Here is an 18,326-nt window from a genome sequence, read left to right as displayed (position 1 = left end):
TGATTGGTTCTCTTCAGTGTTTGATGCCTAAACATATTACTGTAAAACTTGAAAACATTTTTTACAACATGGATAAGCATAAGTTAAAAAATAAATGAGACAATAGTATATTTAAATTTTGATGTTGACTAGATCACAGACTAATTCCCTTTATGCAAAGAGCTTTTTTTTTTTTTAATAAGAAAATTTAGATTGTATGCATCACGACGCCAACATTTAATTTTCCTGAACAAGTTAAAAAGTCAATCCAAAACACTTCAGGTTTACTCCTTTCAAAATTAATACCATCTTTGCTGATCACATCTACTCTCTCACACCAGGTTCTTTCAGGCTACATGTCAGTAAACAAACCTTTGTTCTTTTAAAAAAAGTAAATCAAATTAACATCGTGTCATAAAACACAACTTGATCCTTCTTGAGGGTCTCCCAATTTGTAAAAAGCAAGCAAAAAAATATTCAAGAAATAGAGTTAGTACTTCAGGTAATGACTGCTACCTTGTATTTCTTTTACCTTTCAAGCATTTTGTTTAAGCAATTCAACAAATACCTGAAAAACGTAAATACCTGGAAATTCTAATGCCTGAAATTATGACTCTTGGAGATAAAATATCTAAAGGGCTCCCCTGAGTGCTGAAAACAACTAAACTTTAGCGGATACAAGGATAATTTCCACACCAAAACTCCTGACATTAAAATAGGTCTATGCAGCATTTCAGAGGTGTGATTGCAGCCCACACAGACCCAATGAGCTAGCTTTAAACTACTTGACTCTTGTACCAACTGCAGCCTCACCATGGCAGTATAAGCTTCACTGTGGACTGCAGAAATCAACCTGAAAGTCTCAAACACTCAGCTGCTGAAACCTATGCCATTGCAGACCCAGAGCTTGGCAACACCTACTGAATTAATTTAAATTTTGTTTTTGTATCTCATCATGACCTCTAAAGACAACTTTAATTTTTACTGTACACATACCCTTTACAGGACTGCATTCCAAATGAGGGGTTTTTTTTTCAAAAGTAAAGTGAAAAAATAACACATGCACAGTATGCTGAGGTTCCCTAAGAGTGGCAAGTCTGTAATTTGTCTCTGCTGTTTGGATTTTTTTTCTTTTTTTTTTTTCTTTTACATACTAACAACTTTTGTTAGATCTTACACATTTACATTAAATAACAAGGAAAAAAATTACATAACCCTCTAATCCTAAGAAACCTTAGCACTACTTTTACGAGCATTAGCAATCCTTTAGCCACAGGCATCGTTGACTGAAATGTTTTATTATCTGGGGTATTTTAAGTTTCATAAATAATCTGATAAAGAGCTATGAAATATCTACTAAACTGGCATTAACTTGCACATACTATCAATTATTAGAAGATCACAAGACAACTGACTTAAAAAGGCATTTAAGGAAACAGCTTGTTGTTGCTTTTAGCAGTGGATGCTAGGTATAGCAATGCCAACTACGAAGAATACAAGCTGGTAACAATGTCAAGCAATTTTAGCCATACAAAAGCATCAAAGTGCTTATTTATGGAACCTTATTTCTGTCTTCAAAGCAAAAGTACCAATCTTCAACTTGGGTTTCTGTGGCGAATACTGAGCAGACCTTATATGCGTAAGAAATTTAGAGATAAAAATAATATATACTACTATAACAAACAGTACCTATCTCATTTTAAAAAGATGAAAAGCCTGAAGATCCCGTTATAAAATTATGGGAGTTATGAAATTGCACTTGAAATGTATGGGGAGTATTCTAACATCTCAGTCATAAGAAAAAGAACCCAATGCTGTATTAAAATTTAAAACTGAACTACTATTCTTTACTAAAACAAGGGCTGTAATATCCAAGTACACACACAGGAGAATTAATGTACATTTATTTCAAAGATGAAATACAAATAAACTTACAAGAACTAACTCTTACCTGCCAAGATTTGATCTCGGGTTTCTGTGTTGCTCCTGGTATGACACAACTAACACGTGAAGCAGTGTAAGCAATGCCAGTGTTAGCAATGTCATTAACAGGTAAAACAGAAGTATGAATGCAGGCTTGGCAGGCGAGAAAAGCTTTCAAGTTAATCTTTAAAAGCTGCATTTTGGAGTGAAGAACATCAACAAATAAGCTTTTTCAAGCCAGAACAAAAAGAAGAAAACCTGACATACTAATTGCAGCCATGACTAGTCACTCTTTTACCCTTCTATTATTCTGTAGGCTGACACATTAAAAATGTTGTAAGTTTTAGCCTGCAGCAATAATAGCATTCTCTTGCTTATTAAGCTAGTTCCAGAATTTTATGCTGCAAGAATTTATCATTAGAAATGAAATATAACATAGCAGTGAATCCTTTAAATCTCAACATTGACTATTTTACCTTTTCAGATAGATGTAAAACTAGTAAAGTAGTAAAAAACCCCACCTCACTTATTTGCTTAGCCACCATTTACAGAAAGATGGAAATTGGATTGTGGGTCTTCAGTAATAGTTTTGCAGTGATAATACAAAAGATGAAATAACTACTCAAGCAAGAACCTAAGGGTTCCAGAAATGTATTTCATATCTTATTCAAAGTAGCAAAGGTTCCTTACCTGGTACATATTTAGATTTCCAGGTAAATTAAAGACAGTTCAGTTTTCTTACATTTCGCATTTGAAATTGCAGGTAATTTTTTTGCATTGACATGTTAAAAGCTTCATGCCTGAAGCTTTCCTTGCAAACCTGCAACTTTTCTGCTCAACACAGTCCCACATAAAAGCGCCTCAAATTATAAAGTTCAAGACTTCATTAAGGCCCTTTACGGGGCTGATAGCCCTCCTGTGCAAACCTGGAGTATCACATTGTTCATGCTTTTTTCTTCAGGTTACAATTTACAGGCTAATGTGAATTTAAGCAATATATAAAAAAAGAGAGGTTTATACATAAAGCACAAGATTTCATTACAATATAAGAAATTACTAATAAAAATTTAAACCAGGTAAAATCCTAAGAGTTCAAACTCAAAGCAAATTAATGAATGAAAACAGTAAGTTTCACATATACTGATTTACAGCTTAGCAAGTGCTGGGAAACAGCGTCACTGCTTCTAACAGGAATAAAATGAAATCTCTAAGAAGGTGCATCACAAAAAATTTCACAAAGCATTTTTCAAACACAGATAAGTCAAATTTATATAAAAATGCCCCTCAGCATTAATGGGGAAATATAGATTCCAACAGAAAAAACACACATTAATCAAAACTATCTTACCCCTAGAAGATACAGGGAAGAATTCATTTTATTACTGAGTAGAATATAACCACCAATTAACACATACAGAAATCACATCAATTGAAAACATACCTCTTCTTGTGGAATATTTTTATCATTTTCAGCCTCAATTCTCACTCTTACAACACCAGATTTGTCCACTATCTCCTGAATCAGTTTTCCATTTTTTCCTATTACTTTTCCTACAGAAAGAACATACAGAACATTCCACCTTTAGGGTTTTCCCCCAAACCTGAGAGTATTACTATACTCTAATTAAACAAGAGTATTTAGTACCAGTGCAAGAACTTGTCAAAAATGACTTAATACTCCACAACAAAGATTTAGTTAACGAGCCATGAACTAAAATGTCTAAGTAAGCTTGGGGCGTTAACTTGGTAATGTTCCAAGGCAACCACTGCAGCATACAGGGAGAGGGGTACTTTATTATGAAAATTTGTTACTGAGTATAGTTTCCTTCTTTTTCAAAGCTCCTATAAGAGAACAAAGGAAATTCAATCACAAATGCCTTACCTTTGTATAAAATTATTTGAAATTACACATCTCGATTACAGAAATATTCAGTATCTTGCATGCTTATTTGGCTTTGCTTTGGTAGGTTTAAAATGACATTGCTGGTTGCATTTTAAAAAAAAAAAAAAAACAGAAAACAAAAAACCCTTTTACAATGCCCTAACATTTGCTGTAACTACCTTTTGGGTAGAGAACAAAGCAAAACTCATAGTTTGCTCACAAAAATTTTAGTTGATTAAGTTTTCTGATACTACCGAAGGTACTGTTTGAGCCAGTATGTAAAATTCTCTTCTCTGAAACTGAGCTTTTTCTTAGAGATATTTGAGAATAGTTTATATTTCATTAAAAAGTCAAAGATAAAAATGGAAATAAATTATACTCTAATGCCAGTAATGCATACATTTATCTTAGGAACCAGACATTCTCATTTGAGACAATGAAAATTAAAACTTTAGGTCTCTCCAACCTAAGCAAAATAACTTGCTGTCTGAAAATTGACAGGAAAACTGAGCTGCTTGGGAGGTAATGAGGAAAGGCCATATCCTTCAATCATAGCATAAAGAAAAGCTTAAAAGACTGATGTAAAAGATGTTTTCTGCATGTAACAGAAATAAAGATTTTTTTTTTCCTTAACAAAACTGCTGGAAAACTTGCAATGTAACCTTTTTCACAGGCACATCACTGAAATAAAGGCAAAAAATACTGAGTGCATGACAGCTATTGTTTTGCTGATACAATTAATCCAGGAAGAGCAAATTAAAACCCACTTTTAATCACACGTGACTGTTTCTAGTGTTCAAAGCTAAATAAATTTATTTTTGTGTTTCAATTTTTCTACCATGAATTTTTAAATCCTACATATTTGTAGAAAACATGACAAAAGATGGCCAGTAAGTTCTTCCTTGATGACAAAAGCTGCTCTGAGAGTCAAAAGCTTCTTCTGAGTACTTTATTCCATTACACATCACTGGCAAATATAACAGCAGCTTACTAATAAATGTAAAAAAGCCTTGGTAGTGATTTTAAAAAGGCAAGTAAACCAAAAAAGAAAAAAAAAAGAAAAAAGAACGAACCTTACAATGGTTGTCCCAGTGAAAGAAATATATCTTTTTAAATATTTGGTTTTAGTTAGAATTCAGCAACACACATAAAAATCTTTAAAAAATAATGAAGGACTGCATGCATATATTTTTAACCTATGTTTCAGGTTATAAATTTCCATACAGCCTTTAAAAAAGCAACATCTTGAGTGGGGTTTTTTTTTTGATTGGTTTGAAATTTTTTAAAGGATAATTAAGTAGAAAATGCCAGATGCTTGCATTTTCTTTAGATAAAAAAATTCAGCATATCAACAATGTAGTAAAAGGAAAAAAGCCTTCTGCCTTTTTAGAGCAAATTATTTAGTTTTCTGGCAAATTATTAGAAATTTAAAAGGGCAAATTATCAAACATAGCTTATTTTGGATATAACACATCATTCAGCCAATTTTATATTCTAAAAGATCCAGGCCAAGAAGCAGAGTAGAAATGAAAAACTGCCAAAACAGAAATAATTGCAAAGATCTAAGCAGAAAACAAAGCCAAAGAAATTAAAACCTCAAGTTAAAATAATGTTGGCAGCTTATCATTCTTACTTATTACCAGTAGAATCGGAGAGAGTGGGGAAGGGAAAACTACTGTTTTTAAATCAATTTCAAAGCTGAGGTGCCACATTTGTAAGTACTAGTCCCATTGCAGAATTTCACATGGCTTCAATACCAGCTTTCATACACTGCTTAACAACCCATTAAAGTATTTGCTTCTAGAGGTATGTTAGACCACATCGTATTTTCCCTGTTCTTATCTACTGAATTAAGCTATGTATTTTTATGTTGCTTTGTAGCATCAAAAGCTCATTAAAAGATTTCCCCACACACACACAAGGGCTGCATGCATTCTTGAGGACTTTTTTTAGGGTGTTTGATAATGGAAATCTATTAGATTGCCTTTGGGGTATTTTCTTGATCATTGGGTACGTTCAGTTTATCCCAGAGTGCTGCTTCTAGACAAACTGTATTTCAGATGTAAAAGGACAGGAAAAAAGACAAATACAAGTCAAAGAAATGATTCAAAATATACTAGGAAAATATGAGACTGCAGATTCATCGGTTGTATAGCTGAACTAATCTCTGGACATCTTTGGAGGAACTCATTTAATTCTTTGGCTCAATCCAGAAGCTATTCTACTTTGTATTTAAACATCAGCACATTGCTTCTAGTTTAAGAACCACAACCCTGAACCACAAACCAGGAGGTAATTTCTTACAATGTACTGAAGATAAATGTGTCCGTAAAAATTCTGCATGGAGCTGGAAAACAAAACAAAAAAGCCCCAATCCCAAAAGCTTTGTATCACCTAGAACTCTTTCACAAAGAGAATGTCTTCAATTTTACCCTGCCACCCTTCTAAAAGTAAAAAAACAGTTCTCAGAAGGCATTTTTCCTTACTATCACACAGTTAGCCTCCAGAATTGACATACCTACTAAATTTCTTGGGACTTGTATGACATCTTCAGCAAATTCAAGGTAACTTCTTGCCTTTTTCACTGCATCTTGATCCTAAAAATAGATAGATGTATGAGAGAAACGAGATCCATTTTCCCAAGGTTTTGTTTTTTTTTTTGTTGTTGTTTTTTTTGAAAGGCTAAAGAAGGGAACTTACCTCTCCATAAATATGGAATGTGCAAGTATCTTCATCAAGATCAATAGCAGTCACTCCAGGGACTTTTCTGGCTTGCTGAATATTAGCACCATGAGTGCCAATGGCCAAACCCATTAGGTCTTCGCGTACAACAAACTGTTCATGAAATCGTGATGCAAGTTGTCTAGAACTCTAAAGAAAAATATGTTAGCTTACTTTGATTTTTAGTACACCGGAGAGAGAAATCAACATAAATTTAGAGCCGATTCTTTAATCAGGTACTTAGCCTACTTTTTATTTTAATCAATCCTTTTAATGCACTTATTTTCACTTCAAAAACACTGAAGAGTCTTCTTCAGAAGTTCTAATATTGCCTTTTAAATATTAGTATAAGACTAGCCTCTAGTTGTGTTGGCAACTCTATAGTTTGAATTACCGCAGAATATCTACAGCTATCAAGTGTTACTAGGTAAGACAGCATTCATGTAGGTTAGTAAAATAGAAGCTGTGTTGATTATTAAAGCAAACCCTATGATCTCCGAGAAAAAAACTGCACCCATTTCAACAGGTAGAGGGAAACAGCAATAACTCAATCAGTGGACACAAAAATTATATAGAAAACAGAGTAACTATGGGTATCTACTGCACTTAAAAAATAAAATGAAGAATCTGTGCCTAAGCAAGACAACACAAAATTAAGTTATAACTGCAATACATTGCTTGAATACAGAGAACATATGTTAAGAATTTCATCCAGGAATCACATTTCTACCAAGACAGAAGGGTCAATCTGAGAACTTGAGATTGTCACATGCTATCAAGACAAAATTCCTTGCTTCAGCAGGGCAGTAACAATGACTAAAGACTATACTATTAACATGACTTTCAATCACATGTTTGAGGCTCAGTTACTCTCGAATTAAAACAGCTGGTTACTCTTTTGCAACTCTCATCACCTTAGCATGCAACTGCTATGGTGTAACCAAACAATACAAAATGGCTTACAGAATCTTAATGAGGACCTCCCATATGAAATAAGATACCAAGAGAGAAAAAGAAAAACCAACAAAAAACTAACCAACTTTTGGATCTGGAAGAGGATTTTCAAGATAACTGAAAAAGTATCCCTAGAAACCTGGATAAAGCTTGCAAAAAAATATACAAAACAGGGAAAAACAAACAAACAAACTGTAACTCCAATGACCATAGTAAACAGTTTCCTAAAGCAGCCCTGAGCTTCCAGAAGAACTATGTTAGCAAGCTCTGATTTGATGCATGAGTATGCATACACATGCCCATACGTAAAATACAGGTTCAATATTTTCTTAATCGTATAAAGCTTCAACCACACAGCGAGCATGAAGAAGAGAGCTGGGAACAGAAGGAAGCTTTTGAGAAATATCTTGTAGGACACTGTGGAGTTGGATGGCGCTGAAAATACTCAAATGTGCAGGAAACCTAGGTTTCATCAACACCTATACAATTCTGCATTGATATGAACAGCCTCTGTCAATCCCAGGTGGCTCAGATTATTAGCATGAACAGACCTCATGAGTGCAAGGAAAAACACCTGGAAAATGCTGAATTGCATGCAGTTCAGAACCTGTCAAGCAAGTGGGGAAAAAAGATAAGTGGACACTTTTTTTTCAAAAAAAAAAGTTTAAGAAGACTAAAACAATGACTGATAAGCTTCTCCTACACAGCCTCTTCATACTTTCAAAAAACAGTTTTCTTATAAGATGCTTGCGCTATATGAAGCGGGAGGATCACTAAGTTTGGTCACCCTGAGAACTAAAAGAAACATACGGAGAGAAATCAGTAAGATATAAACATACAGAACAAAATATATATTGTTTATGATAAATAACTTGTTATACATTTAAAGGAAGTTATAGTACTTAAATCTACAGAGAAGAGCAAATATAAAATATGTAAAAAAAAGTCATTATTTACCACAGTGAGTAAAATTCCTACATAAAAACGTGGACACTATCCACAAGTGTCTGAGCGTAACAGAACACAGGAAAGTAACAACAGCTTAATGCATCAAGGGAAGACAGAATTTCCAACTGGGATTATCTATTAAGTAAAATGGAAAGAGTGTTTTGCAAGGAAGAAAAAAGATAAAGCTGCATATTATCTTTCCAAAGCCAAGATATATAATCCTATATATGTTTCTGCATTGCAATCAAAGCTGTAACTACTGTGAAGACATATACAAGCACACTTTAAATTAGCAGTTTAACCTCAGCAACATGAGACCCTACAGAGGTTGAGGAAACATCAAGAAAGTGCCCACAGTAAGCCCTACTCTGTCCCAGCTAAACTGCTATTGTTATCTGACCTGCTCCTGCTTAAAGCTGTTGATAAATATCCTGAGCTAAATCACTGTCACAGAGAATTGGCTACAGTAGATAGTGGTATAAGTATCCAAGTGTCATGAAATCCTTCATATACTCAGGGAGCTCTATCAAGCATTTTATTAACTAGATTACAGACAACTCAGAAAGCAAACATTATTTTAAATGCTCAGAGATCTACATTCTAACAGATAATCCAAATGCCGATTTACTAGTTGACATCTGTTATAGACCGCCACATGAGAGTAGAGAACAGGATGATCAAGTCAATGATCAGTTGTTAACGCAACTATCTACGATATGTAGAAAAGGTGAAGCTACATCATCATTGGCAACCTTGGCTATGACAGTCAAACTGCAGTTATATTGCTTGTACTAAAATATCACTAGCTTTTCTGTAAGTTATGTAATAAGATGTATTTTATTTAAACATAATTCTGTATTCTACTTCCCTCCAATAAATTAGTAAGAAACAACTATGCAAATAATGTATTAATACCTACTTAGAGACCATGACTGAATTGCATTTAGATAGAATAAAGTACAAACCAGAAAAGCAAAAGTACACTTGTAAATTCAGGCTTTTTAGTATGTCAAAATAACAACTAAGCCACACCTACTGGGAAATAATGCAAACAAAAAATAATTGGTTGTTTTACTTGATGCTCTAAAAGCCATATTTGAGAAGTACAGCCATGCAAGTCAAGAAGCTAATATGCAGAAAAGAAGGTACAAGATACAACAGCTGGAAAGAAAAAAAAACAAACAAAAGAAGCTTGTCTAGTAATTATGGCTCAGAAAGCAGAGAAGGTAAAACTACTAGAAGAAAAAAAAGTGGCAGACATTTAAAGTTCAGCAAGTATAAGACCCAGAAAAGAGTTTATTTGATGGAAACAATGAACTATTAATAATAATGCAGTAAAGCCCAAAGTGTTCACTAAATATTTCTTCTGCAAATGAACATGTGCAGTCTGTTTGTATATCAGTGTCTCAACAAAAATCATGAGTATGATTTTTACTATCTGAAGCTTTTCTTTTCAGGTTTGGTTGAAATTGATTTTATATTATAAGCACAGGAAACACAAATGCCAACATGAAAAATACCAGCCAACTTTTGTCATGCAAATTATAACCATATATATTTATCTTGCAACAACCTTCACTTAAGTACTGCTCAGGTAGAAACTGAAGTCCGATAATGGTTTTCTAGAGAGAACCAAATCAAGTTCTCAAGTCCTTCACAGCAACAAAAAGGTTTAGCCTTACAATGACAGTAAGAATCCAAGATTAGTTTGGGAAAGGAATCAATGACAACAGCTGTTGGTGCGTGCATTTGTGGGGGCATGTAAAGAGCATTAGCTCTAAAGAGGCTGTTTTCTTCCCACCTCCAAAATAATACTTTGCACTTCAAGAGGTAAACTGCCCACACAATTGTCAGTTCTGGAGGAAGACAGAGAAGAATAGAGTACTGAAGAGCTACAGTGGGGTGCTCAAGAAGGAACACCAATGAAAAGAAACTGGTCCTTTCTTGATCTTGAGAAAAATCAAGACCCAAACAAACTTGGATTACAGCTCTGAAATATAGAAATCGAGAGACTGAAAAGAGAACAACAGAAGAGAGAACTTCTTGTAACAGTGAGTACACCTACTGGGTACAAGAGGCCTGAACTACTGTACCACATCCCACTTCAAGCTAAAACCAAACAGATGTAACCCTTGGGGTGGGGGGGAATGAAACCTGGCTCTGAAGTAACAGAGCTGGTATACACCCATGTAAAACTGCATTACAATAGTTCGAGTGGTACTTTTAGTTCTCGACAGTGAATCTAAAAAAAGTTTTCAGAAATGTTGCTATTTTTTGTGATTTGTAGATAGGAGAAAAACCATGAAGAAATGTTAATTCTACTGTATAAAGATCCCCTTATTTCCTAGCCTACTCTTTTTTTTTTTCCCATGGACAAGTATGAGTCAAGCTTCTTGCCAGTCAACACCCACTCTCCAGTCACAGGAATATCAGAAGCTGTATCTGCTGTAAGATGATTTCCTAACATTTTATCTATAGACAAACCCATCCCTTTGTACGTCCTACCAACATCAGTCTCAGCCCTTCCATCTCATTTTCACTGAGGTGTTCTGCAAGATCCAGTTCTAGTCCATCTCAGATCACATCACATTCACTCCCATCTATTTTTAAAAACACATTCACTCCCATCTATTTTTAAAAACAGTAATTCAAAGCAATCTAATACGTGGCACTAGTCATGCAACAATGGCTAATTATTTTATGCTTCAAACTATGAAAGAAATATGTGTGTATATGTGTGTGTGTATATATATTTGTATTTAATCCCACACAAAATCCTGCTGAATAAAATGGGATTGGATAAAAATGAGTCTTTGCAAGAACAGGTCCTTTAAGTGTAAACTTCTTTGTTGGGTTACATCTCCCCCTGCCTCTTTTTAACACCAAGAATAGTATCAGTACATAATAATTACTTTCATCCCAGCGCAAGTCCTACCAGCTAACACACAAGGGGTTGTTTTTGTTTTTTTTTTTTTTACTCAACTTACTTCAGGGAAAACAAACAACATACCTCCAGCTGCTTGCTAGCTTCTTCATTTCTCAGTATCAGGGACAACTTGGTACGAAGACTTCGAAAGTGCATATCAATCAGCATATTTGCCCGCTTTGTTGTTACATCATTGATTGACTAAATTATATAAAGAAAACACAGTGGTTTACACATGAATTTTGAAACAAACCACTGCCAATGGTATGGTTAGACATTTGTACTTACCAAAATAATAAGCTGGTGGTTTTCAGAATCATATGTTACAGAAAAAGCTCCAACTGCCTTTTTGAAGTCCTTATGTGCAGATTCTTTGGCACACCTAGGAATAAAAACGCTACAAAGTTAAAAATAACTGCTGCATTTATGGTTCACAGCCAAAAAGATTAATTTCTTAATACAAAGAATCTAAATATATCCAAGTTCTCCCTTTTAATGCAGGTGTTATTTTGTTCTGTTATCATCATTTATTTTACTCATTTTTCTTTCATTTGTTTTCACATGAGTAGGATTAGAAATATTTCAGAAGTTTTCTGTATGTACATCTATGAAACGACAAACCAGTTAAGTAAAACTACATTAAAAAGCTATAATCGTTACAATCGGGAAGTCCAAAATTTCAAACACACCATGAACCAGTATGACGTGTGACTTCACTGTAACTACTGCAGCATTCTAATGACCTTATGCTCATCTCATGCTGTATTTTGCTTCTCCAGGCTTCTTCTGTCCTCTCGCTACTTAGTGAACTTGTGTACTGTAACATTAACTTCAGAAATTCTTAGTTTAACCTGAATTTATAGCTTATTCCACACTGTGACAATAACATGTACCTCAAAAAAGCAGAAAGTGATCTGAAGCTAAAAAAGGGTAGTCAGTATTAATCTGAGTTTTAGAGCTATATTTACAAGAGAACGACATGTGTGTGTTCTAGGAGTAAACTAGCTGTTTCTGTATCATGCTATGGGAGGTTTGATTATTGCACAACTGTTCCCACAGCCATCATCAAAACACCTTATGCCCTACACTATAAGGCAGTGTTTTCTTTTCTCATTAAATACCAACTTGCATAGATTGTCAGATACTCTATCAACGAAAGAGTGACCACTTGAAAATTATCAATAAAGTTGACAAAGAATGGATTCAGATTAATCTGTGCGCATCACTGAAACGCTGTAAGAATTAAAATCTTAATCTATACTGCACACAAACCTTAAAACCTTGACAAAAATATTTCTTCCTCCAGGACTAAACTGCATTTCAAAAGTCATCTTTTCTATTTCTGAAGTATGAACATGTCCACAATTGTATTTTCTACATTCTTATATGAAAATTTTAAAAGTTAATTTACAGCAGTAAAAAACATTTTTATTCCTTCTTGTCTCAGGCTCAAGAAGTTATCCACATTTTGAAACAAGTTATGAAGAAACGCTTGTACTTACATTTGCCTTAAATCTTCTGGAACTGCCAGTTTGATTTTATGAAAAGTATCTTTTGTTGCCGGTTTATTGGGGTTCACAGATCTCAAACGCTCAATTGTGACAATTTCATTGTATGTAGCATCACAGGCTGCGTACTCTATTACGTAGAACTGATATAAAAATAATAAAATCATCCAAGCCACACATTTTATGACAAGAGTGAGCATTACACTTAAGTGACAGGCACTTTTGTTAACTGTACAAGTCAAATTTGAACTTTTCAGGTTGAGGTTAATCGTAATTGCAACAGTCCTAATCAAGAAGCTCTTTGAAAATGAGAGGGATAAGGTAAAAACACCATGCATATCAATATAAAAAAAACAACATAAGAAAAATAAAGTACAAATAAATATAAAAATATATATATATGTATATATGCATATTCCTACCTCACCCTTTATCATTCTCACTTTAGCCAACCACCAACAGCAGGGTTCTTTTTCATTTGCCCTGGAATAAACCTAAACAAAATACATATATTAGATATCTGTAGCATTCTTAAAAGACATCATAGAAGCTGACACTAACCAATATGATCAGGAACTCTGCTATAAGAACAAAATCCAGCAAAATATATTGGTCCATAAAGTCTCTAATCTAAGCACTACATAGGAAGCATGTAACAGCTGAAATGTCTATTGCAAATACAGGTAGGATATAAAATTACGTATATAAGATTGTACAGATAAATAATTTTGTGCCCAATCTACTGGCATTAGTTGCTTCAGTCTTGCATGCAGTCAGAAAAGAGATAATTCAGCCTTTTAACACCTGTTAATATTTAACCAACAATATTGCTAATTACACGTAGGTCTGATGAGGTCCTACCAGTGGGTGGAAGGGAGAGGACACATATCTACACTTCTTTAGCACGTATATGATATTGGCCACATTCAAACCAAATAAGTTTTGCCATTTTCTTATCTTTCAAATCAAAATAAACTTAAATAGCATACAAGCAAAATGTAAATCTTGAAAGTTCTCCATCTTTAAAGTAATTCTAAAAATCAATTTTATAATTTTATAAAATAAGGAAGCTTTAGGAATGTGTTACGTTAAAGACAGCCTCTCTACATATACGTAAGTATTTACATATACACATGTATTTGTATATTTTATGTACACACATATAATGGAAATTATCTCATTCAGCTTGAAGTTTTGGTATTATAGACATTATTAACTTACAGCTGAAGAACTACAGTCCAGCATCTATTTCTAGATTAATTCAGTTCTGATAAAGAACTGATCTGTAATCAAAGAAACACTGATCGTGTTTGTAAATCAGCATGGAGGTCATGGTACATGGAATTCCAAAATAGCCGTATGGTTTACAACTGTCCAAATCTCTTTTTGATGACATGCTTGACATTGTGTTTTATGTAGTACTTGGAATCAAAAAAGGTGACAGCATATAACATGGAAGCAAGCCTTCCACTGGCTTAGCTGACATTTTTCATCCTGAGTTCTCCCACTTCTCAAAACAAACGTTAATGGAGCATACATACCTCTACTTCATCGCTTTCATTTATATCTTTATTATAGCCTGCAGGTGGTGGAAACCTCACATCATGGAATGGTATTTGTCTTTCTGGTTGCCAGCTAGAAATAAAAACACAGTGAACAGCTTAAACATTTTCACTTTCTTTGTAAAGAAAAATCAGAAATATTGTCAATCCATTAATCTTACAGTTTTAAATTTTGTGGAGCTTTTGTTAATATGTATTAAAGGTAATGTGATCCAATGTATACATGATAAGAAGAAACACACCTAAGTGACCATTAGGCATCTTAAATGAATCCCTGATGCTACCTGCACTGTTTTGAAATCTTCCAGCAGCGGTTTTTACTCTATTTACAGTTATAGGTTTTAACCTCAACATTAGAAACACAGGTTAAAAAACGTTACATAACACATTTGGACACTTCCTTCAAAACAAGCCTGTTTCTTCTTTTTCTTTGGTTCTACTATTGATTATGAAAACTTCATAAGCATTCCATCTGAATACAGTTTTAATTTTCAGTTTCTTTTACAGAGACTGGATAAAATGAGCATGACAAGAAAAGATTATTTTTAAAGAAACTAGAAAACAATTTCCAAAATACAACAGATGATGCCATAACAAAGATTCACAGGAAAAAGTATATAGCAGTGTGTTATTTCCTTCCTGAAGGAAATGAAACCTGAACTAAATGGTGTAATGGAAGGTTAACTTTTTATGCCCTTAAATGATGGGAAAGAAACAACTTTTCATTTCTAGCTTAGAAAACTGGTATTTATCACTTATCTATAAAAGAAATTTTGTAATTATGTAATCTGCTAAATCTAAAATAAGACATTCATGTGAGAAAGAGGCAGTCATGGTACCACTGCTGACTTACTCAAACATGGGTTGTCACCATGTAAATTCAGTAACAACATGCTTATCTTCCCAACAAAACTCATGTTACTATAGTTTTGTACTTAAAAATGTTTAAACAATTAAAGGCACTTATACAGAAATGTCACAACATAATAAATACCAAGCATAATTCTAAAACATGCTAGCAGCAAGCTTATAGTATCTAAAAGATGCTACTCTACATTATTAAGTTATATTTAGGTTAATCAAATGCAAGGTTGATACTCTATCATTTATAGGTATAACATCAGCAATACACTTACTTGTTTTCAAATGCAACTGTTATAGAATCTTCATGCACATCCTTTACAAATGCCTGTGTAGAAAAAAAAAGGAATAATTATGGTCTGCTTATTGATATTTTAAAAAATAATTTTAAACTCGTGTAACACCTTCCTTTCACACATACTGATAAAACTCAAAATTTAAGTACGCTTTCAAGTTCAGCCTTTTTAATTTTGCAGAAGACTTACATAAAATGCATACTGAAAACTGATAACCTCCTTGGGTTCATAACTGCCAGAGTATTGATACACAGACAGAATGCCCGAACTAGACATGCATTCTTCCTACTTTTTAGAAGTAATGGGAGAGGTTACTAAGAAATGACAAGATCATTCTGAATAGTTTTATAACTAAATTTATAACTAAATGTTTGATTTTATAATCGCATTTTGTGTATTTTGACAGGTGTAGAAATTAAACCATGTCAGTACTCCTAAAAAAAATCCTCTCTTCTCTCTTTTACCTCTCAAAGTAAGTTTGAATATCGCACTAGCAAAACTCATCTATATCCATTTCAGCAGTTTCCCCCTTATTTACTTTATCACACTTCCGTAGCGTACAAACTTAAGATAAATACCCTGCAGCCTTCCTTCAGTTTTCTTCTGGGGGATAGATGGCAGTTGTGCTAAGTCTCCCATGCAACCACAAAGCAGAGTACAGAACTAAGATTCAGCACAGAGAGGGCTTTTCCTGCCTTATGCTACTCAACTGATTGACCTTTGATCAATTTTCAGCTTTAAGCCTGAACATTCCCCTATCTACAGAACAGCAAGATCAATACTCAAAGAACTTTGGGATTTACTAATGAAAATATTTTTCATAGCCCCAAATAATGGAGGTCATGGGGCAACCAGGGATGAAAAGACTGGGTTTTTTTTTTCCTTTCTTTTTAAAAAGATCTCTACGAACTTCTGAAACAGATAAACATTGGTGAAGTGCTGAGTATTCACTAATATTTGTCCATATATAGTATATCCTTGCAAGGTAGGTAGATAAAAGGCCACGAGCAAGGCTGAGTATAAAAGTTTGTTCTACCAATGGAGATCCGTCCTAGTAGATAGAAAAATTCTCAGTAAATTGAAAATAATTTAGCAGTAACTACCGCTTCTGAAGAAGAGTTAATGAACCATGGAACGTTTTATTCTCCTCGCATTTCAAGTTTCCAAGACAAGAACAGCTCTTATCTCTTAAAAGAATGTAAGAGTTTCTTTCTCACATGGAATCTAAATGGTTTTAAAAAATTCTTCTGGTATTTTTCCTTTATAAAGTATTCCAAAGTATTTCCCGAGTTGCAGCAGTATCTCAGCATCAAACAAGAGCAATACCTGATAACTGATACAGAGCTCCAAGAACTGGTTACACTAAAATTAAGCAGTACATGTGCACAAGTGTCATCACTCAGAGACATTCAGTACAAGAAAGAAGTGCAATGCTAGTTAATAATCTGAAAATAACTAATGCCATCTTGACTAGAAGTCAAAGCAAAGCCACAATGACAATAGCAAAAAATGGTTTTATACCTCTCAATACTGTAAGAATAAGGTTACTGGAAAGTTTATTATTGCCATCATCCAAAGGAGATTTAAAGCAGTCTCTAACAGTATTTACATAATTACATATTTCAAAATTCCAAGATATTCCTTCCATGGGGATTGCAAGCATAGTTCATATTTTTTAATGACATGATACAAAACAGATTTAAGACCACATCTCAGGATCACGTTGATAGTAGTACAGAAATGCTATTTACATAAAGAAGCAACAGAACTCCCAGTTGTTCATTACGGATATTGAACATTTATCTAATGTTTCATATTGCTGTGTCTTCTGTAAGAGAATTCCAGAACTGGATATGCACTTGACAAATACTATGGTAGTTCTGACTCATTTCACATTACACACATCACCTTCAAGGGCTCCACCCACATTTCTTCCAATGTTTGTCATGTGCACTTCTGAAGCACCTATTCTTATAGATGTAGCAGAAATGGATGCCTTTAATACCTGAAAAATACTGTAATCACTACCAAGTATTTGGTATGACTCCTTCACGCCACAGACTGGAAAAGGATAGCACTTAGTATTATTAGTAACACTCGAGTATGCAAAAGCAGGGATTATTTTATAAAGCAAATCCAACAGAAATGACACCAAGAACACTTAATAGCCTTGAGGAAAACAGGTAAGAATAAACAGAAGACAATGCCCTGAGAAAGAATTTGTTGATAATTAATTTTCTTATATTCATAAAATAGCAAAAAAATCACTTCTACTGCTATGAAAGACACTTTTGGAGAAGTCAGCCCTTCTATGGTGATAAAAAACACCAAACAGTGCTCTAAATAGCACTCTGCAAAAATTACAGGAAATGACAGAAAAATACACAAGCACAGCAGCAAAGAGCAAGACTACATCTCCTATTCAGATCTGATAGCTCCAAGTCATCTTGAGTAGAATCCTAGTGACTACAGCAATATACATAACTAGTGGCAATAATGCCAAAACCTACCGTTAATAAGTAAAGCAGATGGTGACACAAATAAATGTAAGTTATCAACTTGAAGACTAGCCTAAGACCTTTAAACAGTCTAGGACTTACGTTACCTGGAAAAAGTAAAACTTGGGACACATAGCTAGTTGAGTGTTGAACTATAGGCAATTCTTGTCTTCGATTTGCATCACATCCTAATTTAAAGGCTGAAGATCTAGTACAGGGGATGGAGCGCTCTTGTCATTGTTACCGTGTCCGTCACCATAAAAAGAGC

At 34.1% G+C, this 18,326-nt stretch overlaps 1 protein-coding gene across 4 annotated transcripts in view; it reads right to left on the bottom strand.

Moving 5' to 3' along the window:
- FMR1 (fragile X messenger ribonucleoprotein 1) overlaps positions 1–18,326 on the bottom strand; it is a 35,172-nt gene that overhangs the window by 10,782 nt on the left and 6,064 nt on the right. For 3 of the 4 annotated variants that reach the window (XM_076347214.1, XM_076347216.1, XM_076347218.1), the window contains exons 2-10: positions 15,540–15,592; positions 14,383–14,476; positions 13,264–13,335; positions 12,836–12,984; positions 11,622–11,715; positions 11,418–11,534; positions 6,485–6,655; positions 6,303–6,381; positions 3,344–3,453 (exon numbers count right to left, since the gene is read on the bottom strand). In XM_076347214.1, coding sequence (XP_076203329.1) covers positions 3,344–3,453; positions 6,303–6,381; positions 6,485–6,655; positions 11,418–11,534; positions 11,622–11,715; positions 12,836–12,984; positions 13,264–13,335; positions 14,383–14,476; positions 15,540–15,592 — 939 coding nt within the window. Of the gene's footprint in view, positions 1–3,343; positions 3,454–6,302; positions 6,382–6,484; positions 6,656–11,417; positions 11,535–11,621; positions 11,716–12,835; positions 12,985–13,263; positions 13,336–14,382; positions 14,477–15,539; positions 15,593–17,468; positions 17,533–18,326 lie in introns of those variants that run through there. The other variant, XM_076347215.1, reaches the window with a different exon arrangement.

Source organism: Aptenodytes patagonicus, chromosome 9, assembly GCF_965638725.1.
Source record: "Aptenodytes patagonicus chromosome 9, bAptPat1.pri.cur, whole genome shotgun sequence".
NCBI lineage: Eukaryota > Metazoa > Chordata > Aves > Sphenisciformes > Spheniscidae > Aptenodytes > Aptenodytes patagonicus.
This window is presented reverse-complemented; position numbering and strand designations above follow the sequence as displayed.